At 38.6% G+C, this 24,685-nt stretch overlaps 1 protein-coding gene across 1 annotated transcript in view; it reads right to left on the bottom strand.

Moving 5' to 3' along the window:
- Nucleotides 1-24,685, bottom strand: part of LOC126092664 (dynein axonemal heavy chain 2) — a 994,477-nt gene that overhangs the window by 853,426 nt on the left and 116,366 nt on the right. The window contains exons 10-12 of the mRNA XM_049908386.1: nt 18,474-18,639; nt 18,251-18,387; nt 17,997-18,173 (exon numbers count right to left, since the gene is read on the bottom strand). Of these exons, the coding sequence (XP_049764343.1) occupies nt 17,997-18,173; nt 18,251-18,387; nt 18,474-18,639 (480 nt within the window). The remainder of the gene's footprint in view (nt 1-17,996; nt 18,174-18,250; nt 18,388-18,473; nt 18,640-24,685) is intronic.

Raw genomic sequence — 24,685 nt, 5'->3', positions numbered from 1 at the left:
CAAAAAGAACGGATATCGTATGTGATGTGATTCGTCATAGCAAGAGAGTAGAGATGGGATGATAGAAATAGTGGGAGTGGTAAAAAAAAAAGAGAAGCAGAGGGTGGAAAAAGGTAGAAAAATGGAAGAAAAGCAAGAAAAAAAATTGTAAAAATCAGAAACATTCGTACAAAAATCATGAGAATAGACAATGGTTAACAAGAGGTAAAGAGTGGGTGAGAATCTCTTGCCAGAAAAGTGGTCTACATGACACAAAAAATGATTGCTCACCTTCATCAATTTTATTGTTGTTGTTGTTGTTGTGGTCTTCAGTCCTGAGACTGGTTTGATGCAGCTCTCCATGCTACTCTGTCCTGTGCAAGCTGCTTCATCTCCCAGTACGTACTGCAGCCTACATCCTTCTGAATCTGCTTAGTTTATTCATCCCTTGATCTCCCTCTATGATTTTTACCCCCCCCCCCCCCCCCACACACACACACTGCTCTCCAATACTAAATTGGTGATCACTTGATGCCTCAGAACATGTCCTACCAACCGGTCCCTTCTTCTTGTCAAGTTGTGCCACAAACTCCTCTTGTTCCCAATTCTATTCAATACCTCCTCATTAGTTATGTGATCTACCCATCTAATCTTCAGCATTCTTCTGTAGCACCACATTTCAAAAGCTTCTATTCTCTTCTTGTCCATGTTTCACTTCCACACGTGGCTAAACTCCATACAAATACTTTCAGAAACGACTTCCTGACACTTAAATCTATACTGGATGTAACAAATTTCTCTTCTTCAGAAATACTTTCCTTGTCATTGCCGGTCTACATTCTATATCCTCTCCACTTCAACCCTCATCAGTTATTTTGCTCCCCAAATAGCAAAACTCCTTTACTACTTTAAGTGTCTCATTTCCTAATCTAATTCCCTCAGCGTCACCCAACTTAATTCGACTACATTCCATTATCCTCGTTTTGCTTTTGTTGATGTTCATTTTATATCCTCCTTTCAAGACACTGTCCACTCCGTTCAACTGCTCTTCCAAGTCCTTTGCTGTCTCTGACAGAATTACAATGTCATCCACGAACCTCAAAGTTTTTATTTCTTCTCCATGGATTTTAATACTTACTCCGAATTTTTCTTTTGTTTCCTTGCTGCTTGCTCAATATACAGATTGAATAACATTGGGGAGAGGCTACAACCCTGTCTCACTCCCTTCCCAACCACTGCTTCCCTTTCATGTCCCTCAACTCTTATAACTGCCATCTGGTTTCTGTACAAATTTTAAATAGCCTTTCGCTCCCTGTATTTTACCCCTGCCACCTTTAGAATTTGAAAGAGAGTGTTCCAGTCAACATTGTCAAAAGCTTTCTCTAAGTCTACAAATGCTAGAAATGTAGGTTTGTCTTTCCTTAATCTTTGTTCTAAGATAAGTCGTAAGGTCAGTATTGCCTCACGTGTTCCATATTTTCTACAGAATCCAAACTGATCTTCCCCGAGGTCGGCTTCTACTAGTTTTTCCATTCGTCTGTAAATAATTCGCGTTAGTATTTTGCAACCGTGACTTATTAAACTGATTGTTTGTTAATTTTCACATCTGTCAATACCTGCTTTCTTTGGGATTGGAATTATTATATTCTTCTTGAGGTCTGAGGGAATTTCGCCTGTCTCATACATCTTGCTCACCAGATGGTAGAGTTTTGTCAGGACTGGCTCTCCCAAGGCTGTCAGTAGTTCTAATGGAATGTTGTCTACTCCCGGGGCCTTGTTTCAACTCAGGTCTTTCAGTGCTCTGTCAAACTCTTCACGCAGTATCCTATCTCCCATTTTGTCTTCATCTACAGTCTCTTCTATTTCCACAATATTGTCCTCAAGTACGTCGCTCTTGTATAGACCCTCTATATACTCCTTCCACCCTTCTGCTTTCCCCTCTTTGTTTAGAACTGGGTTTCCATCTGAGCTCTTGATATTCGTACAAGTGGTTCTCTTTTCTCCAAAGGTCTCTTTAATTTTCCTGTAGGCAGTATCTATCTTGCCCCTAGTGAGATAATCCTCTACATTCTTACATTTGTCCTCTAGCCATCCCTGATTAGCCATTTTGCACGTCCTGTCAATCTCATTTTTGAGACGTTTATATTCCTTTTTGTCTGCTTCATTTACTGCATTTTTATATTTTCTCCTTTCATCAATTAAATTCAATATTTCTTCCATTACCCAAGGATTTCTACTAGCCCTTGTCTTTTTACTTACTTGCTCCTCTGCTGCCTTCACTACTTCATCCCTTAGAGCTACCCATTCTTCTTCTACTGTATTTCTTTCTCCCATTTGTGACAATTGTTCCCTTATGCTCTCCCTGAAACTCTGTACAACCTCTGGTTTATTCAGTTTGTCCAGGTCCCACCTCCTTAAATTCCCACCTTTTTACTCACCAGCAACTAATTCACTCTGAAGGGCAGACACAGAAACAGATCAGGAGTATGGTCATGGCAACCAGGATGTCTCCTTCCTAAGCCAACCTTTCCATGGGTCACGTGGACGGGGTTTTCCTGGGATCCATACGCATTCAGCCCCTGATCTGGTTTAGAAACATTGATTACAACTTTGCCATAAGGACTCATGGAGAGGCTAATCTGTTAAAATTCCTGGAATCTCTAAATACCCCCTCCCAAACAAATTTCATGAGTCTTATTCTGAATCTCAGGTGACTTTCCTTGATACTGATCTCACCTTCACCAAAGGTCAGCTACACACTTCTGTTCACATTAAGACTAAAAACAAACAACAGTAAGACTTAAATTTTGACAGCTGTCACCCTTTCCATGTCAAACATTCCCTCCCATATAGCCTTGACATTCAAGGCAAATGTATTTGTTTTGATCCAGACTCTTAAAGTCTCTCCAAAAAACATCTTAGGAGTACACCTCTTGTCACTGTTATCCCAGTCTTGACTGTATTAATCACCTACTTTGACAAGGCTATGACTTCCTAAAATCATGCCCTAAAATGAGAGTCATTCTGTCTCAAGTTTTGCCTGCCACACCTACAATATCTTTTCATCACCCTCCCAATTCCGGCAATATCCTTGTCAGTTTCTATGCTTCTTCTGCACTCATCTCCCTACCCTATGACTTCTGCCTGTGTGACCATCCCCACTGCAAGAATTGCCCTAAGCACCCTCCCCTACCAGAGCATGCTCTACAACATGACAGTCGTGACGTCACTGCCTGTTTCGCCAAACATGCCATCTGCATTCGTCCCCAGAAACCAGTTTCTCAGAACTCCGCAGGTGGGAATTAGCGCTATAACATGTCCTTGGCTCTCCCCACCCACCTGGCCTTAATTTTCATTAATTTCACCTGACTCTGGTGCAGTCCCCAACAATCAGTCTTTCCTTCTCATCCCGTGCGGTAAGACATCCCTGACCGGTGGTTCTGGGTGACTTTTCCAAACTCTAAACCTTTTCCTACACCTCTCAAGTTCCTTCCCCTTCACCCCTCTTCCTTCCCTTTCAACCCTTCTTCGTGTAGAGTAGATTTTTTATCTATTCAATTACATTAAAAAAACATCGTTATAAGTTTATTACATTACTCTACAAATAATTCTGTATCATGGTTTAAAAATTCCATGACTGAATAATGTTTTTGCACAAAAATAGTGTGAATTTTATCTTTAATTTACCATAAATTTTAACAGATATGTATTGAGGAGTCTGGGAGTAGAGTTTTAATCTATGAAATGACAACATGAAATTATCTTTGTTTCTTCTGTCACACATACACTGAAAATGTTTTTCCATAAATAATTCTGGATTGGTACATGTAAAGATAAACTTCATAAATTTAAGTACGCAGAATACTTAAAATATTAGGTCTGGGAATAAAGGCTGGCATGAATCACTGGACTTAATGTTACACACATTTCTAATAATAGTTTTCTAAAGTAATAATATCCTATTTAAACTACTTGCCTTCCTCCAAAACAGTACTGTATATCTTATAATTGATTCAAAATGTACTTGAGTGAAACAACACTGTATGTGATAAGACTAGGGAAAAATGTTTTCCAGAAATATCCCAAGGAATTTGATGGAACCAGCTTTCCTAAGTTCCTGATTTTTATGGGTAATTTGAAAGTTGTTTGATTTTGATTGTTTTTGTTGGATCTGTGTTTAAGATCCACAAATCCAATCACCCTGGCCATCTTATAGTTGCTGGCTACAAAGATCCAACTGATTGTGTACCTGCCTTAGTTAATCAACCCCTGCAACATATAGTACAAACAACATAAAAGATGCCAACCACTTATTAGATTGTCTGAAGTCTGTGCCCATTCCATTCCCATCACATACCCTGTGTGTCACTATTGATACCACTTCCATCTATGCCAACATCCCTCATGTACATGGTGAGTCTGCTGCTGAACATAACCTCACTCAGTAACACCTGATATCAAACATATAATATCATTCCTGCTTCCCTTATTCAACTTTATACCTACCAACAACTACTTCATCTTAGAGGGGCAGACATACAAAAAGATCATGGGCATAGCCATACGAATAAGGATGGCTGCTTCCTATGGCAACCTTCTCATGGATCACTTGGAGAGGTATTTCCTGGACTCCATAATCCAGTGGTTTGGTTTAGAAACATTGTTGACACCTTTGTCATATGGACTCAAGGTGAGGTTGATCTCATGAAATTTTTGGAGTCTCTAAATACATTCTCCAAATTAAATTTCACATGGTCCTATTCCAAATCTCATTCCACTTTACTTGATGTTAACCTCATTCTCAATGAGGGTCAGCTACACACTTCCGTTAACATTAAACTTACCAACAAACAACAGCACTTACATTTTGACAGTTGCCAACTGTTTCACATCAAATGTTCCCTCCCACAAGTGTTCAAGGCATATGTATTTTTTCTGATGCAGGCTCTTTACAGCAATTCACCACCATTCTCACCTCAGCCTTGAACGAATGATGCAGGCTCTTTACAGCAATTCACCACCATTCTCACCTCAGCCTTGAACGAATGTAATTACCCCATCGGCCTAGCTCAAAAGCACATTTCCCAGACCATCATATCCAATTCTGATATAGCTTATCCATACAAAAAAAAAAAAAAAAAAAAAAAAAAAAAAAAAATTTAGGAGTATACCTCTTGTAATATAGTATTGTCTTGTCTTGAATGTATTAATCAGCTACTTTGACAAGGTTAAGACTTCCTAAAATCATGCCCTGAAATGAAGTCCACTCTGTCCGGCATCTTTACCACCCCAACCCCCCTTTCCCCCCTCCCTCAAAATCACCGCAATATCCTGGTCAGACACTATGCTCCTTCTGCACCCATTTCTCTGACCTATTGCTCCTACCATATGACCATCCCCACTACAAGACTGGCCCTACGCACCCTCCTACCGCCACCTATCCCAGTTATATAACTGACAAAACATGTACTATCAAAGGAGAGCCACCCATAAAATGACATATGCCATATGCCAGCTGTTATGTAAATACTGATCAGTTTGGATGAATGTGCACAGACAGAGGGTGTATACTGGCAACACACAATATCCTGTTGTAGACCATGCTCTACAATGTGACAGTCGTGATCTAGGTGCCTGTTTGACCACATGTGCCTACTGGATTCTTTTCACAGACACCAGTTTTTCAGAACTCTGCAGGTGGGGAATGGCACTGGAACATGTACTTGGTTCACGCCACCAACCTGGCCTTATTTTACCTTAATTTCTTCAGTATCACCATTTATTTTTAGTAACTATTCATTTCTTCACTCCAATTTAGTTTTCTATATATTTTATTTTCTACTTTGTCTATTTTCCCCATCCACCACCTCTGCCATGTATAATGCACCTAGTTCGCCACTCTTATTAATTCTTGCACAATGTTTTGTCCATAATCTCTGTCTCACTTATCACCCCTTCACTCTAAGGCTTTTGAATCTCATCCAGTGTAGCTGCCAGCAAAGAGTCTTTCCTTCTCATCCTGTCCAGTAAGTTTAACTAGGGGTTCTACGCAACTTTTCTGAACTCCCCCCATTGCCTTAAACTCACCAGACCTTTTCCTGCATCCCTCTTCCCTCTCCTTCAACCGGTCTGTCAGAAGGAGGAGACACTGGCTCCAAAAGCTTGCTCATTCCTAAACTACTGTATGTGTTTTCTCCTGCCACTGCTTGACGAGTGGAATTTTTTTTTTTTATTATTTTTTTTTATTTTTTTCATCTATTGCGTTAATTTTAAAGATATATGTAATGAAGTTTGGCCACACCCTAAGTTACTTTTCCCATTCAAGCCTTTATGCTTGTTAGATTTCCAGATCTGACATTATAGTTAGATTTCCAGACCTGGCATTATACTTTTGTTCCTATAATTTTTCTAAACCTGAAAATGCCCTTGATTATCTAATTAAGCCTCTGATTATGAATCTGAGTAAATTAGGTAAATTTCAAATATGGCAATCTTACATGAAAACAGAGAATGCACCATGACAGCATACAGTGTATTAATTAAATGGTACCCTGAAGAAGACTTCCGGCATAAGAAGTCACCCTCATTCTGCCAATGGCCTTGTCAAAGAGGGCGGAGGAGCAGATAGAGGATCAGGGCACTCTCTTGTACTAGGGGTGGGAAATTGCCCCTAAAGGCGGAAGAATCAGCAATGATCAACGACATGAGGATGCAGAAGGCAATGGAAACCACTGCATTAAAGACACGTAACGTGTATCCACAGGACATGTGGCCTGTAATTGAAGAAGTGTCATGATGATCTCTCCATTGGCAAAAGGTTCCAGAATAGTCCCCCATTCGGATCTCCGGGAGGTGACTGCCAAGGGGGAGGTTACCATGAGAAAAAGACTGAATAATCTACGAAAGGATAATGTTCTACGAGTCGGGGCGTGGAATGTCAGAAGCTTCAACGTGGTAGGGAAACTAGAAAATCTGAAAAGGGAAATGCAAAGGCTCAATCTAGATATAGTAGGGGTCAGTGAAGTGAAGTGGAAGGAAGACAAGGATTTCTGGTCAGATGAGTATCGGGTAATATCAACAGCAGCAGAAAATGGTATAACAGGTGTAGGATTCGTTATGAATAGGAAGGTATGGCAGAGGGTGTGTTACTGTGAACAGTTCAGTGACCGGGTTGTTCTAATCAGAATCGACAGCAGACCAACACCGACAACGATAGTTCAGGTATACATGCCGACGTCGCAAGCTGAAGATGAACAGATAGATAAAGTGTATGAGGATATTGAAACGGTAATGCAGTATGTAAAGGGGGATGAAAATCTAATAGTCATGGGCGACTGAAATGCAGCTGTAGGGAAAGGAGTAGAATAAAAGGTTACAGGAGAATATGGGCTTGGGACAAGGAATGAAAGAGGAGAAAGACTAATTGAGTTCTGTAACAAGTTTCAGCTAGTAATAGCGAATACCCTGTTCAAGAATCACAAGATGAGGAGGTATACTTGGAAAAGGCCGGGAGATATGGGAAGATTTCAATTAGATTACATCATGGTCAGACAGAGATTCCGAAATCAGATACTGGATTGTAAGGCGTACCCAGGAGCAGATATAGACTCAGATAACAATATAGTAGTGATGAAGAGTAGGCTGAAGTTAAAGACATTAGTCAGGAAGAATCAATACGCAAAGAAGTGGGATACGGAAGTACTAAGGAATGACGAGATACGTTTGAAGTTCTCTAACACTATAGATACAGCAATAAGGAATAGTGCAGTAGGCAGTACAGTTGAAGAGGAATGGACATCTCTAAAAAGGGCCATCACAGAAGTTGGGAAGGAAAGCATAGGTACAAAGAAGGTAGCTGCGAAGAAACCATGGGTAACAGAAGAAATACTTCAGTTGATTGATGAAAGGAGGAAGTACAAACATGTTCCGGGAAAATCAGGAATACAGAAATACAAGTCACTGAGGAATGAAATAAATAGAAAGTGCAGGGAAGCTAAGACGAAATGGCTGCAGGAAAAATGTGAAGACATCAAAAAAGATATGATTGTCGGAAGGACAGACTCAGCATACAGGAAAGTCAAAACAACCTTTGGTGACATTAAAAGCAACGGTGGTAACATTAAGAGTGCAACAGGAATTCCACTGTTAAATGCAGAGGCGAGAGCAGATAGGTGGAAAGAATACATTGAAAGCCTCTATGAGGGTGAAGATTTGTCTGATGTGATAGAAGAAGAAACAGGAGTCGATTTAGAAGAATAGGGGATCCAGTATTAGAATCGGAATTTAAAAGAGCTTTGGAGGACTTACGGTCAAATAAGGCAGAAGGGATAGATTAACATTCCATCAGAATTTCTAAAATCATTGGGGGAAGTGGCAACAAAACGACTATTCACGTTGGTGTGTAGAATATATGAGTCTGGCAATATACCATCTGACTTTCGGAAAAGCATCATCCACACAATTCCGAAGACGGCAAGAGCTGACAAGTGCAAGAATTATCGCACAATCAGCTTAACAGCTCATGCATCGAAGCTGCTTACAAGAATAATATACAGAAGAATGGAAAAGAAAATTGAGAATGCGCTAGGTGACGATCAGTTTGGCTTTAGGAAAAGCAAAGGGACAAGAGAGGCAATTCTGGCGTTACGGCTAATAACAGAAGCAAGGCTAAAGAAAAATCAAGACACTTTCATAGGATTCGTCGACCTGGAAAAAGCGTTCGACAATATAAAATGGTGCAAGCTGTTCGAGATTCTGAAAAAAGTAGGGGTAAGCTATAGGGAGAGACGGGTCATATAGAATATGTACAACAACCAAGAGGGAATAATAAGAGTGGACGATCAAGAACGAAGTGCTCGTATTAAGAAGGGTGTAAGACAAGGCTGTAGCCTTTTGCCCCTATTCTTCAATCTGTACATCGAGGAAGCAATGATGGAAATAAAAGAAAGGTTCAGGAGTGGAATTAAAATACAAGGTGAAAGGATATCAATGATACGATTCGCTAATGACATTGCTATCCTGAGTGAAAGTGAAGAAGAATTAAATGATCTGCTGAATGGAATGAACAGTCTAATGAGTACACAGTATGGTTTGAGAGTAAATCGGAGAAAGACAAAGGTAATGAGAAGTAGTAGAAATGAGAACAGTGAGAAACTTAACATCAGGATTGATGGTCACGAAGTCAATGAAGTTAAGGAATTCTGCTACCTAGGCAGTAAAATAACCAATGACGGACGGAGCAAGGAGGACATCAAAAGCAGATTCGCTATGGCAAAAAAGGCATTTCTGGCCAAGAGAAGTCAGCTAATATCAAATACCGGCCTTAATTTGAGGAAGAAATTTCTGAGGATGTACGTCTGGAGTACAGCATTGTATGGTAGTGAAACATGGACTGTGGGAAAACCGGAGCAGAAGAGAATCGAAGCATTTGAGATGTGGTACTATAGATGAATGTTGAAAATTAGGTGGACTGATAAGGTAAGGAATGAGGTGGTTCTACGCAGAATCGGAGAGGAAAGGAATATGTGGAAAACACTGATAAGGAGAAGGGACAGGATGATAGGACATCTGCTAAGACATGAGGGAATGACTTCCATGGTACTAGAGGGAGCTGTAGAGGGCAAAAACTGTAGAGGAAGACAGAGATTGGAATACGTCAAGCAAATAATTGAGGACGTAGGTTGCAAGTGCTACTCTGAGATGAAGAGGTTAGCACAGGAAAGGAATTCATGGCGGGCTGCATCAAACCAGTCAGTAGACTGATGACTTAATGCATTTAGTTAATCCCATAATGTACAATTTAAGTTCCAACAGCCTGGATCCAAAATGTAAACATGATCACCTGGCCTTTGGGCCACTCCATGGTTCGGCAAATCAGTCTGTCATTGTACCAACTGCACACAACTTAAGCAGTGTAAGTACATGTGGAAGATCTAACAGGTTTAATTATGTAAAAATTACAGCCTTGTGTATTATCAATCAATACAATATAATATAAATCAATACCATTTAACTCCAATTCACAAACACATTCACAGTTCACATAATTAGCACTTTTACAAAAAGCAAACAACACAAATCAATAATCCTCAAGGATGCGATATCGTTCAAAACATAAGGGTATATTTAAGTGAACTTTACATCTCTTTACTCCCAAGCTGTTTCACTACAACTTTTATTTTTCATGCAAACTTTACAGAGTCCTGATGGCCTCGTTTTTGATGCTGTTGGGTCATTGTGCTTAGGAAAATGGGCCCAGTGTTTCACATGCAGTCTCTCTTGCAAATCTCTGTTCAGTACTCATCCCTGTCCTGTATAATCTGGTTCCGGTATATTCTTCAGTAATGATGCTGCTATTTGAAACCTATAATCAACATAAATCTGTTCTTACCCCCATTATTTATTTTGATGCACAAATGTATGAATCGAAAATACCAATATCTGCACAAAATGTACAAATCGAAAATACCAATATTGAACACATAAAAGAAAATCTTTTTATATTCTTTCTTATATTTCCTCGTGATTGGGAAGCATGCAAGTGTTTGGTCTTGCCAATCAATTCCATTCATTCCCTTCTTGTACTCACTTGGTTTTGAAGCACAATTACATCCTTGTACAATCATTTCTACTGGTTCACGTTTTTTCATCACATAATGTGAACATGTAGCTTCACAGCGAGAATCGATTGCAGTTCCTTATTCTGTATTCCGTCCTATTTAATTTTACTTTACAGAAATCTTTTGGCAAATTCTTTCTATTTGAAAATACTGTGCCAATGGCATTTGTTTTATAATTATGTGATAGTGTCATACACAAATTTGATAAAAAGTATAAAAAGCATCAATTACCTAGGCATAATAACACTGACTGTGATAGCTTTGGAGGTGCTATCATCACAGTTTATCTTACTGTGGTCTGTATATATTTTAAAGTCGTAGCAATAACCTGAATCTGACTCACATAATTCGTAAAATTTAATACCAAATTGATTCCTTTTCGATGAATTGCATTGTTTGTAAGATACGTCGCCTTTAAATTACCCAAGTAATTTATCGATAGTAATGTTGTATTTCATTGTATAACTTCTTTAAATTTTTGATTCAAATACTTTATCACAGGTTTTATTTCACTCAGTTTGTCTGTGATGGTAACCAGATCATTATCTGTAAAGTGCAAATGTCTCGTAATTTGTAGATATCTTTTTGGCAGCACTGTATTTCGAAATATGGGTGCCTCTGTAACAGCCCTCTTCGACCAATTCAGTTGGTTTTTCACCCGTGCCATTCTTATAGACAACACAAAATATCTTTTAATTTCTTTATAATTCACAGGAAACCAGTTGTTATTGATTCTTTGTATTCTGTTTGGATTGGTTTGTGTTTGTTCTGTGTACTGGTTAGTATCGGTTACAATTTTCTCCCAGACCATGTTATCAAATATTACATTAAATACAGCGTGGAGCAGAGGAAATGCGTGTTTTTTGAACTGCTAGTATGTAGCAACGAGAGGGGTATTGACCTCGAACAAATGTTGGCAGACTGCCCATACAATGCAGTTTCAGTCACTGTGAAGCATTGGAGTGTAGAGCATCAAGTGTTCATTGTCGAGAAGTACTTTAGAAACAATGATTCCGTAGTCACAGTGCAACATCTTTTCTGTCAAAATTTTAGAGTGGGACGTCGAGGTGCTGTGCCTGATCGAAATATTGTACTCCGATGGGTTGCAGTGTTTAGAAATAATGGATCTGTGATGACAAAGAAACCACCTGGTCTTCCCCGTTCAGTTCATATTCTGGAAAATGTAGACCAAGTGAGAACAGCAGTTCTTGCTAGTCCGAAACGGTCGGCTAGACGGCGGGCTGTAGCGCTGGGTATGTCACATCGTTCGCTTCACCGTGTCTTACATGATGATCGTAAGTTTCACCTGTACAAGATAATGATCATTCAGCAGCTTAGTGAAGGGGATTTTGCGCAGCCCAGAGAGTTTTGTCGCATAATCGACGAAATTGTTACGGAAGATGCAGATGCTATAGTCTTCACATGAGTGATGAAGCACATTTTCATCTAGACTGTTATGTCAATGTTCAAATTTGTCGGGATTGGGCACCGGAGAACCCACATGAATTACACCAAAGACCTCTCCACAGTTTAAAAGTAACAGTGTGGTGCTACATTTCAAAGATGGGGATTGTTGGACCCACTACAGTTACTGTGACATCAGCACACTACGTTAAAATGTTAAACAACTTTCTTCATCCAAAATTTGAAAGGCGTCAAGTGAACATGAGAGAGATATGGTTTCAGCAGAATGGTGTCACAGCTCACACGGTGAGAGCACCCATGGAAGTGGTTTGACAAATGTTCCCGGGACATGTTATTCTGAGATATGGTGATGTTTACTGGCCCCTTTGCTCACCCAATTTGTCAATATGTGACTTCTCTTTGTGGGGTATTTAAAATCATGCGACTTCTATTTGTGGGGTATTTAAAATCAAAAGTCTACATGAACAGGCCACACACAATCAATGACCTGAAGAATCTCATTCATCAGGAAATTGAAGCCGTGCTGAATGAAATATTGCAGAGAGCCATATATAACTTTCAGGAGAGGATCCAAATTTGTATCCAGCAAGAAGGACGTCATCTCCAATATATTATTTTTCAAGCCTAATTAAAGTATGTATATTTCAAAACTGCATTAAAAAATCTAGCAATTAATGCTTGTTTTTATTATTTATATCAAACCATGTCCCAGTCATTCAATAGCGAAAAATATATGTTTCCTCTGCTCCACCCTGTATATCTAGCCCTCTTTTATTTACTCCTACTTCATGTAAGGTTGCCTCTTATATGCCAGGAGTCACTGTATAGTACCTGATTTTAGGACCATTTCGTATTTCTTTCCAAATCCATGGATCTGGTAGTTGATCTTCATCAGCAATATCATCCTCAATAACTAAAAGCCTGTGTTTTTGTCATATAGGATGTATGATGTCACTACTGTCACTGTTGGTTGCAGAAATATCAACATAATGCACACTGTTCTCATCACATTTACATTTTGAAAACATTTTTTGGGGATATGTCCATAACATTCAAGACCATATATTTCATTGTGGAAACATGACCGAGAATAAAAAGTAGCTGAGTGTGAGATAAGGAAAATCTATCATGATTAATGGAAAATCTCATATAGAGATGTGAAACAAATATTAACAAAGAGATAGAGGGGCTGGCCAGTACTTACCTCAGCTCAGTACAGCCGATAGATACACACAAAACAAAACTGAAAATTTATGTTCCTAGCTTTCGGAACAAATGTTCCTTCATCAGGGAGGAGAGAGGGGAAAGAAAGGGAAGAAGGGAAAGGAGATTCAGTTACTCACAACCCAGGTTATGAAGCAACAGGGAAAGGAAAATAGGGAGGGTAGCAAGGATGGAGGCAACCATGCCTCCATCCTTGCTACCCTCCCTATTTTCCTTTCCCTGTTGCTTCATAACCTGGGTTGTGAGTAACTGAATCTCCTTTCCCTTCTTCCCTTTCTTTCCCCTCTCTCCTCCCTGATGAAGGAACATTTGTTCCGAAAGCTAGGAACATAAATTTTCGGTTTTGTTTTGTGTGTATCTATCGGCTGTACTGAGCTGAGGTAAGTACTGGCCAGCCCCTCTATCTCTTTGTTAATATTTGTTTTAAAATCTATCATGAGCCTGGCCTGTGCTGTATGTGGTGGGGCACATCACAAGTCACAACTGTTGTACCACGGGCCAGGACTGTGATGTTTTCATTTGGCCCAACCAAAGTGCTGCAGGTCAGGTTCATGAAGTTTACATTTTGCCCGACCTATGAACCACAGGCCAAGCTTGTGATACCCACATTTGGTCTGAATACCTGACCAAGAGTCTCACACATAGTTGTCAGTTAAAGGGTTAAATCAGATTATGGTTGAATTCAACAAATCAGCTCTACTACTAATGATTCTGACCTTCACCGCTTTATAAACTAATATTTAATTAATAAAATCACAACTTATCATTATGCCAGTCTATATATACTCTACTCCAACCAAAAACATTCTGTCAGCATCCATGAACCACACAGTCACCACCTGTACGAAAGCTCGCAGTCACTCAGTTCACATTAAATAGTGAAGAGTACCACTGCCCATGCCCAGCAATCACAAGAGTAAAATTATGTAACACGTTTACGACCAGAAGTTACAAAAGCCACATCTATGATTCTGAAACTGTTGCAATAGTTGGGTTACATGTCCATGAAAGTTAGCAGCCTGATGCACTACTATATTTTTATCAACTTGTGTGTAAAAATCAGTTTTCTGGATTCACTATGAGAAATGTATATAATTGACTATTATTTTACAAACTTTGATATCTAAAAGTTTTAGTGTGTAGTGTGCAGACAAGAGTTTTAAGTCTGTCATGAACTGTTTACGACATGTACTGCCACTGAGAATAAATATAGTATCTAAGTGCTAGCATGATATTTGTGAAACGTAAAGAACAGTGTAAGATAAAATGGACATCACTTGAATGTGATTAAAGTTCCGTATATTGTTGAACTGCGATGCCATCATCTAAGATACTATAAGACTATAAAACTTCAATTCTGCTGCATCACCATGCAACTTAAGTCTACCATCAAGTTAGTACACTTCCACTGTGATTACCTCTTTTGACACCCATATCTTTGAATCCAACTGCTGCAGTTCCAAAATGAAATGATGGAAGGTAGAGGGCTACCATACCACATAAGCCCCATTGGTGCACATGTCTGCGTAACTTTGTACTTGAACACAACATGGGTGGGTATGAAAATGGGTATGAAAATGATTACAGTTGCAATTCTCTGTAACAATTAGGATGGCCACCAGAGTGCATTAGTGTTGTTCACATTTAGTTTTGTTACCAGGCCTAGTAGGGTACAATAGGGGCATGAACAGCAGCAGACACTGAGTGATCAACGTGAAGGATGTGGAGATGTATTGCGCTCATAAGAGACAATGTTGACAGGATTTGAAAGACACCTCATTTTCAGTCTCCATTTGACCAGGGTGCAAAGTCATACTGATAAGTGGGCTCATGCTGCAACATTCTTTGTAACTTTGGCTTGGTTTTGTTATCACTGAAATGACATCACTTCCCCTTTCAACCCACGAAGTTTTATTTCATTTCATTTTCTCCCCTGTGGGTTTTTAACATTTTAAAGAACATAGTTCTTATATAGAAAAACAACGATCTGTAGTTATTATAAATGAACTGGAAGCAGTCTTGATCGCATAACTTTTTTAATGTGGTGAGCAGTTTTGATCATTTTGTAAGATCATCTTCAGATCGACAATACATAGGAATTGATATAAACATATAAAGGATGAGATCACATATTCATAAAACAGTAAATAACACTGGGTGTTTTTCTTTTTTCATCATGCTGTGTATGATTACGGATGTTCATATATGCCCCCTCCCCCCCCGCCCCGCCAAAAAAAAGTACTCTCCTGGCCTCCTTTACTTTGTGGGAAATAATTGTTCCCATTGTACTTGTACATCCATGCTGTACTTATCATTCAAATTCTGTTTTCACAGTATTTCGATCAAAATATTTACTTTAGCCAGATAGAAAGCATGTTGTTTAACTGGTAATTCTACTATTTTCATATTACGTCAGTTAATTCATGTGTTTCATAAGAAGATATTTCAATGTATACAACTTGTTGCAGCATAAATGGGGATATTTGTTGGATGGCAAATAAGTGAATAAATTAATAATTTCATGATACTGTATTTCTATTTCTCCACTTTTATGAAATCACTGACACAGGTCACTTTAAATATCATTTGATGCACTGTTGCATGTGTCTATGTCTGAATAAGAGCATTACAAGAACCATATTCAGAAACAATTGTTCTGTATAACAAAATTTCTCATTATTTTCAGAAACTTTACCTCTTACAAACTACTATGGATAATTGCAAGTCAAGAAACAGCTAACAGGAATTATTTTGGTTTCAAGTAAACAGCCACATTTTTAAAAATATCTTCTATTATCACCCATTAGGAGGGGCGTTTGAAAAGTCCGTGCAAAGTCCGAGAGATGGCACCACCGGCACGTATAGAGGTCATGTTTAGTTAGTAGTATCTTTGGAAAGAATGCACACCAAGTTTCAGCCATATTGGTCAATTTCTTTGTGTTTGGCATTCGTGTGAGTCAAGGAAGTCGAGTGATTGTCAAAAAATGGACAAAAAAGAATTTCGTGTGGTGATTAAACATTAATTTATGAAAGGCAAGTGGCACAAGTGATGCTGAACATTCTGGAAGCCCTGTGTAGTTTATGACTCTAGAAATCACTGATAAAATCCATGATATGGTGATGGATTACAGAAGAGTTACAGTGTGTGAGATTGCTAGTGCTGTGGGCATCTCAAATGCACGGGTACATATTTTGCATAAACATTTGGACATTAGAAAGCTATCTGCAAGGTGAGTTCCACGATTGCTCATGCTTGACCAAAAACGGAATCCTGTGAAGTGTTGCAAGGATGGTTTGCACTGTTCAGAAAGAATCCACAGGACTTTAATCGTCGTTTCGTCACTGTGGATGAAACATGGATACATTACTACTATACTCCTGAGACCAAACAACAATCTAAACAATGGGTTACCAAGGGAGAATCTGTACCAAAATAGGCAAAGACCATTCCTTCGGCCGGAAAGGTTATGGCGACTGTCTTTTGGGATTCGCAAGGGATAATCCTCACCGACAATCTGGAAAAGGGTAAAACTATTGCAGTTGAATATTATTCATCGTTATTGGACCATTTGAAAACCGAGCTACAAGAAAAAAACCGAGCTGCAAGAAAAACACCGGCAATTGGACCGCAAAAAAGTCCTTTTCCAACACGACAATGCACCAGGACACACCTCAGCAGTTGTGGTCACAAAATTAATGTGAATAGGATTCCAACTCATTTCACATCCCCCCTATCGTCCAGACTTGGCCCCCTTGGACTACTATTTGTTCCCCAGTTTGAAGAAATGGCTGGCGGGACAAAGATTTTATTCAAACAAGGAGGTGATTGCAGCAACTAATATCTATTTTGCAGACTTGGACAATTCCTATTATTCAGAAGGTATCAACAAATTAGAACAGCATTGAACAAAGTGTATAAAGTCTAAAAGGAGACTATGTCAAAAAATAAAAAAATGTTTAACCCAAACACGTAAGTAGTTTTTATTTTTTCACGAACTTTCCAAACGCCCCTCATAGGTGATGCACATTCTGTTAATTTTTCTAACAATTTTGCAAGAGACAGTAGGACACAATTTGTAAGAACTCATTTAGTAGGAGATGTAGCTGAGTATTGAAAATTATATCTCAGTAATTTCAGTCCAAAACACATCTGGCCATCAAAGAAGCTGCAGGTGGCCCTTGGCAGCTCCACAGCTGACAACGAGAAAACAGTAGAGTTAAAACTGCTAGAATTCTGTTTTATTTGTTGCACAGCTACTACTCTCATACTGTTATTGTGAACAGAAAAAGAATGTGGTGGAAACATAGTTTTGTTCCAATACCTTACCCTCAACTGATGTATAATTGATGGTGTATGACCCCATCAATAAACCATATGAATTGTTAAGTCTCAAATGCCACAAGATTTTTAAAAAATGAGCTAACTTAATGTGATTTTTCATAATCACTCAAGAGACAAGTGGTGATTGATAAAAAAAATAATAATCGGAAACAATCATGAATATACTCAAACCTAAATTGCTGATACTGTTTGGCAAATGTGTAAACCACAGACAAGCAGGGTCATGGTCAAATCTTTCTCCAAGAATCTTTTGAACATAAAACAACTGTAGTACCAGAAGAACTTAAGCAAAAAGCATCTGTAGTTTCACAAGCACTTTGAATGAACCACATCTGCTGACATTAGAAACCAAAACCTAAAACTAGTTAAAATATACACTAAAAAACTATAACTCCATTGGTTTTTACCTGATAATATCACTGTACCATGATGTTGCCTGCACTTCCAATATTGTATGTTTTACATCCTGTATTGCTTGGAGACTACAGCGGAAAGTGCTCTCAACTTTATCACATGTTGCTTCAAACTCAGGACCTTCTGTCCCTCCAAACATGGGCCTTGGTATTACTTCTGTCTCATCCATCCTGAATAGAGTCAAAAAGTCAGCAAGGAACTTCTCCACACAAAATATCAGATGACTTTATGTGCAAAACTACCATACCTCCCAAAGACTCTCATGGCTTCACATACTTCCACCATGTCTCGGCATCTTTGGGTGAATGAATCAACATGATTGAATATCGATGCTTTATCTAAATCCCACTGGCATTTAGAATATTCCGTGTGGGCCTCAGCAATCTAAACCCAGAAGTGGAATATTCTAGAAAAACTTGAAAGGAGAATCAGTAATACTAGAAACTGAACAAAAATAGAATACAACTTACTTTTTCGTAAATAAATCTGTACTTTACACAGCATGAGATGCAGGCCTCTAACGTTTTAATTCCTTTTCTAGTATATCCTGAGAATATTTCATCCAGGTTTACTGAACGCTGGCATTTAATAATTATCTGATTGCTCAGAGCACGGCACAGACCTGTAATCTTCCCCCTTCAAAGATATAGGAAAGGCGTAATGATCAATTTTACAATAACAATAAAAATAAAGATCAATTTTACAAAAACAATACAAACACAGACAATAAACAATTAACATAAGAATCAAACAAAACTTTTTCTGTAACACAATGTATGACTGTAAAAAGAACAAATACAATTTTTTTGATTAAATTGCAAGGTTAACTGAGAAAATGAAGTTGTGATTCATCATAAAACTCCAAGATATTCTTAACTGTCTTTATCACTGCTCACTGCAAAATCAAGAGCTACAGTGCATAGTCTATGGACTTCGATGGAAAACACAGCTGAGCTGCATTACCAGTTACATACAACACTAAACATTAATAGTACCAACCTCAGTTTTTACCTGGCACACTCTCACAGTGCAGGTCATATGAAGCATTAAAGATCATTATGGGTTAAACTCACATACACAAAACATTTTTGACAAGCACAATAGTATCAGAGAGCAATAAAAACTAAATAAAAAAATAATGAATAGTAAATGACTTAAAATTTTTCATTAAAGCCTATAACTTTATGTCGTGCATAACATTAATATTGGGAGTAACAACCGTTAAGCAAAATGGTACTCTGTTATTACTGTGAGCAAGAAGATCCTAACATGATAAACTGTGATCAGTTAAACAAACAATCTAATTTACATAAAACTAAATTAGTTGATATACAGAAAAGAAAAGTCAACCAGAATAAATGATGACATAACTACAAAGATGGGTTATAATATATATCTACATTTACATTTTTACTCTTAAGAACACTGTGAAGTATACTGATGTTATGTACTTAATTCAACAAAAAACAAAGTACAGACTACTGGTAAATTTTATGTTCTGTTGTAGGTACTTGCACAGATGGTTAAAGTAATACCTCTCTAACATTAAACAAAGGATCTCACAAAAGGAAAGAGATTTATATTACTCTTCAACTGTCTGGGACCTAGTTACACATAGTGTCCTTCAAGAGTCCACCTTAATTAATGACCTTTGATTAGTAATATTAGCAGATACTAGTCTTGTTTTGCATGTAGATGATAGAAACATTACAAGAAACACCAGATCAAGCGCAATTAACAAAAATGATGAAAGACAATCACTTAATTGTGGCAGACTGATGAGTGGTGCAGCTTACATCTACATCTATACTCAGCAAACCACTGTGAAATCCACAACAGAGGGTATGTCCCATGGTACGAGTTATTACAGTCTTTGTCCCATTCCACTCATGTATGGAGTATGGGAAGAATGATTGTCGAAATGCCCCATGTGTGCTGAAATTAATGTAATGTTGTCCTCATGATCCCTATGGGAGCAATACGTAGGGAGTTGTAGTATTTCCCTAGAGTCATCATTTAAAGGCAGTTCTTGAAACTATAAGTAGACTTTCTTGGGATTGTTGACATTATCTTCAACAGTTTGCCAGTTCAGTTTCTTCACTATCTCTGTGAAACTCTTCCATGAGTCGAACAAATCTGTGACCATTCATGCTGCCTTCCTCTGTATATGTTCAACATCCCTTGTTAGCCCTATTTGGTATGGGTCCCACACAGATGAGCAATATGCTGGGACAGGTTGCATGAATGATTTGTAAACAATCTTCTTGGTAGACTGATTGTATTTTCCCAATATTTGTTATCTTATCAATCAGAGTGTGTGTGTTACAGATATTCTCCCAAACACCTGTATCAATTTCCACCAAATTTGGCACAGAAACAGTAGGCCTCATGGATATCAGCATTGAGGGGTTTACAGCCTCCTAGCTCCAATAGGAGAGGAGATAAGGGCCAAAATGGGTGTTTTGTGGCCCGTGGCACGCAGACTGCCCTGCATAATAGGAATTTTGTGCAGTAACAGTGTCAATGTGTTTTGCAGGACAGCCAACATGTCAGGGGTAAAAAAAGGTTTCAGTTTGATTTATCAACCTGCTTTGCATGGCAGCCTATATTTTATGGGCAAATAAATGATTTCATGCCCCTGATGTGTAGCCTATCCTGTGTGACTGGCATGACATGGGAGTAGTTTCAATCTGCTTTATGAACTTTATTGCAGGGGTTACATGTACTGATGAACATGGGTGGGGAGAGGTTGAGATGGAGAGAGGAGGTTATGGACAGGTGAGGAGGAAGAGGAAATGGACAGAGGGAGGGGAGGAGAGGGAAGTGCATGAGGCAGGTGGAAGATGCAGATGGATAGTGAGCAGGTGGAAAAGGCAGAGGTGGAGGTGGAGATGGAAAGCTAGAAGGGGAGGAGGACAGAAGGAAATGGCCAGATGGAGGGAGGAGAAAGATATAGTCACAGAAAGGGGGTAGAGGAAATGGACAAAGATAGTATGAGGAGGAGATAAACAAAGAAGTAGAGTGGGGAGGGGGAGACAGAGAGGGGTGGAGGGAAGGATGAGGTGAACAGACACAGGCAGGAAGAGGTAGACACAGAGAGGGGGAGGAGGAAGTGTGTTCAATATATGTGTCAAACACATACACGGGCGAAGCTATGGGGAAAAGGATAGTTCTACTAACAAAGCAAAGGCTACCATCTACTTTACCCACAAATGAACTTATGTGATCTTTCCATTTCACATCACTAAAGAGTGTTACACCCAGGTATTTCTATGAGTCGACAGACTTCAACCACGTCTAACTGATACTATAGTCAGAGGATACTATGTTTTTCATTTTGTGAAGTGCATCATTTTACATTTCTGAACATTTAAAGCAAGTTGCCAATCTTTGCACTGCTTTGAAATCTAAGCAAGATCTGACAATATTTGTGCTGGTTGTTTCAGACAGTACTTCATTATAGATAACTCCATCATCTGCGAAAAGCCTGGTGTTACTATTAATATCACGTGCAAGGTCAGATAAATATAAAATGAACAGCAAGTGTCTAAAACACTTCCCTGGATCACTCCTAAAGTTACTTCAACAGCTGTTGATGATTCTCTATCCAAGGTAACATGGTGCATTCTCTCTACCAAGAAATTCTCAATCCAGTCATAAATTTAGCTTGATGTCTCATACAATACACAGATACATACATACATACATAGATATGGTAGTGAGTCAAACGCTTTTTGGAAGATTTCACATGACTGATGCTTTCGGAATACATGCTAGTTGGTGGCCATTCTGTTCAAGATATCTGATTATGTTTGAGTTTTCAGAATAAGTTTCAAGAATCTACAACAAATTGATGTCAAGGACATTGAATGGTAGTTTTGTGGATCACTTCTGCTACCAATCTTGTAAATGGGTGTGATCTGTGATTTTTTCCAACTACTGGACATGACTTTTTGTTTGAGGGATCTACTATAAACTATAGTTAAAAAGACTAGTTCAGCCACAGATTCAGTATATATTAGGGATCCCATTGGGTACTGGAGTTTTGTTCAATTTTAACAATTTCAGCTATTTCTCAACACCACTGACACTAATATCTATTTCACTCATCCATTCAGAGATTGGGACAGTGCTCTTTAATTTTGCTTTGTAAAGGAACATTTGAAAATGTAGTTAAGCATTTCTGCTTTTGATTTGCTACCCTCAATGTCAGTTCCTGCCCCATCACAAGTGATTAGACACTAACTTTGGTGTCACTAATAGCCTTTAGCAACCTTTACATATGAACAAAATTTCTTTTTATTTTGTGACAGATCATTAGATAAAATTCTGCTAGATTAGTCACTGAAGGCTTCACACATTGCTCTCTTTACAGTCAAAATGTGTTTCATTCAGCACCTCTCTATCTATAGCCCTATGCTTTGTTTTGCAACTATTATGCAACTGTCTCTTTCTCTGTAGAAGTTGCATCACAATGTGTGTATACCCTGGAGGGTCCCTCCCATTATGAACTGTTCTACTGGATACACATCTATCCAGTGCACGGTCAATAATCCTTTTAAACTTGAGCCATGGCTCCTGCTGAAATGTAGGGTTTCGCAGGGATCAAATGAAGGGTAGAGCCACGGGTCGTAACACATCTGATGTGTAACGTCTGTTCTGTGCTATAAGTTTCAAGTTCCTAGTTGAGATACAATGCTACTGCTTTTTTATCTAGTTTCCTGAACATACAAAACAGTACACTATGTTAGAAGTTACCACTATCTTTTACTTGAAGCACACACTCTCCCACACACAAACAAAACAACCACAGCTGTGGCAATACTAATTTGTTTGTATCTGCTCTGACTGACAGGAGGCGGGTGGGGGGGGGGGGGGGGGGGGGCAGGAAAGGCATGTGGCAACTGGGATTGGGTTAAGATGTACAGTGCAAGGGCAGATGAACAGATAATCGGGTGTATGATTTTTGGAGATGGGGCAAGTAACATTCAGAAACAGTGAAGGAGAGGGTGGGTATATAAATAATGGGTTTGAACAGAGGAGGAGAGGTTGGAAAATTTACTGAAGAGGAAAAATGAAGTTCTATTTATGTGGGGAGACAACTGATTAGTTGTCATTCACATACAACACTAGACAATAACTGCAGCACTGCCCTTATATAGTGCAACTGCTTTCACATGTGGATCTCTCTCTTGTAATTTATGACTTGACTGAGGTAAACACAATATAGCGGAGATGCTGCGTCACAGACAGGCACAACAAAAAGACTGCCAAACAAACCTTCCAGCCAAACAGGTCGTCATTAGAATTAGACATTAGTCTGTCATTATCCCATGCTGGATTTTTCATTGTTTGATTTTGACTGACGTAAAAGATGCTGATGAATGTATAAGACAGCTCTTGTACCTAACCATCCATAGGGGAATGACCTTTGTGGCACAAGATTACAAGTTGGATTAACATAAGAATGTACAGAAATATAGCAAAGAGTGTGTGGGTGACTAAGATATTAAGGACATGACAAAAGATAGTCAATATTGTGGAGATGAATAATGTTGAAATTTCAAGTTCTTTGTTGTACTGAGGAATGATGATCAGTGACTGTTCCACAGTGGCTACAAGTTTGATGTTCCAGAGACAGAGAAAGAGCAGGAAATCTGTTTCTGGACTAGCTACTAGGTACAATATTGTTTATCTATAAAGGCTCTTCGACTAACCACCTCAAATATAATACCCATAGGTTTCATCACTCTACGAGAAGAACTTTTCCATAAGAAATGGTTAACAGTGAGGCTGTACAGAGAGAGTATCCAGATAGGCCTCTGTCAAAGGTGCACGCACAGAAGCAGCACAAAACTGATCATGAATTCTCCTACCCCTCATGATGTCATGAGAAGAAGTCTTTTTCCTGGGCCCACAACTGTAAACACATGATGTGTCATTCCTCTCAAATATCATCACAAAAAACCAACTACAACTAAACACACATATATCACTATCGCCAGCTGTGGGGAAGTAGTGGGCTAGTTTCACACGTCTGCCACCTATACCGCTCAATCATTATCCTCTTGTCAGGCATGCAGTCAGAACATATTCAACAACAGAGTTCTTGCTGCTTCTTCACTATGGTATTGCAAAATCTGAAGGTCATCAAGCAGGTGTTGAAGCAAATACGCTATTTAACCAGAGGCTTCCAATTTAAAGCAGTTCTACTGGGTAAGGGCTATTAATAATTCATGGTGAGTAAATAAAATATGTTCTTTGTTATACATCATAATGAAATAAAAGTAAGCAAGCTGCCATAAACAAGACATAAATTTTATTTTCAATTTTATAAGAAATTTTACATAATTGGCAATTTATTAATTACAACCATACATTTATTTTATTTATTTATTTAGATCCCATAAATCCAATAAGTGGGATATTTGCATGGATGTGTCAGATTATTACAAATTATACAAAAGGAACACATAAGACACCATCTCGCAAGAGGAGATATAGGTGTAAGACAAAATACACATTAATAGACATAGACAAAATTGCAACTAAAAAAATTAAAATAAGGGTAGATCTTAATAGCTACACAAAAGACATAGTAGTGTTAACAATGATTCCAACTATCGTAATGCATAAGGGTACATCAGATTTAATTAAAAGAAAATCAATTAGAGTTAACATA

Source organism: Schistocerca cancellata, chromosome 7 (genome assembly GCF_023864275.1).
Source record: "Schistocerca cancellata isolate TAMUIC-IGC-003103 chromosome 7, iqSchCanc2.1, whole genome shotgun sequence".
NCBI classification, from domain to species: Eukaryota; Metazoa; Arthropoda; class Insecta; order Orthoptera; family Acrididae; genus Schistocerca; species Schistocerca cancellata.
Note: the sequence above shows the minus strand (reverse complement) of the source record. Positions and strands in the feature narration are given on the sequence as shown.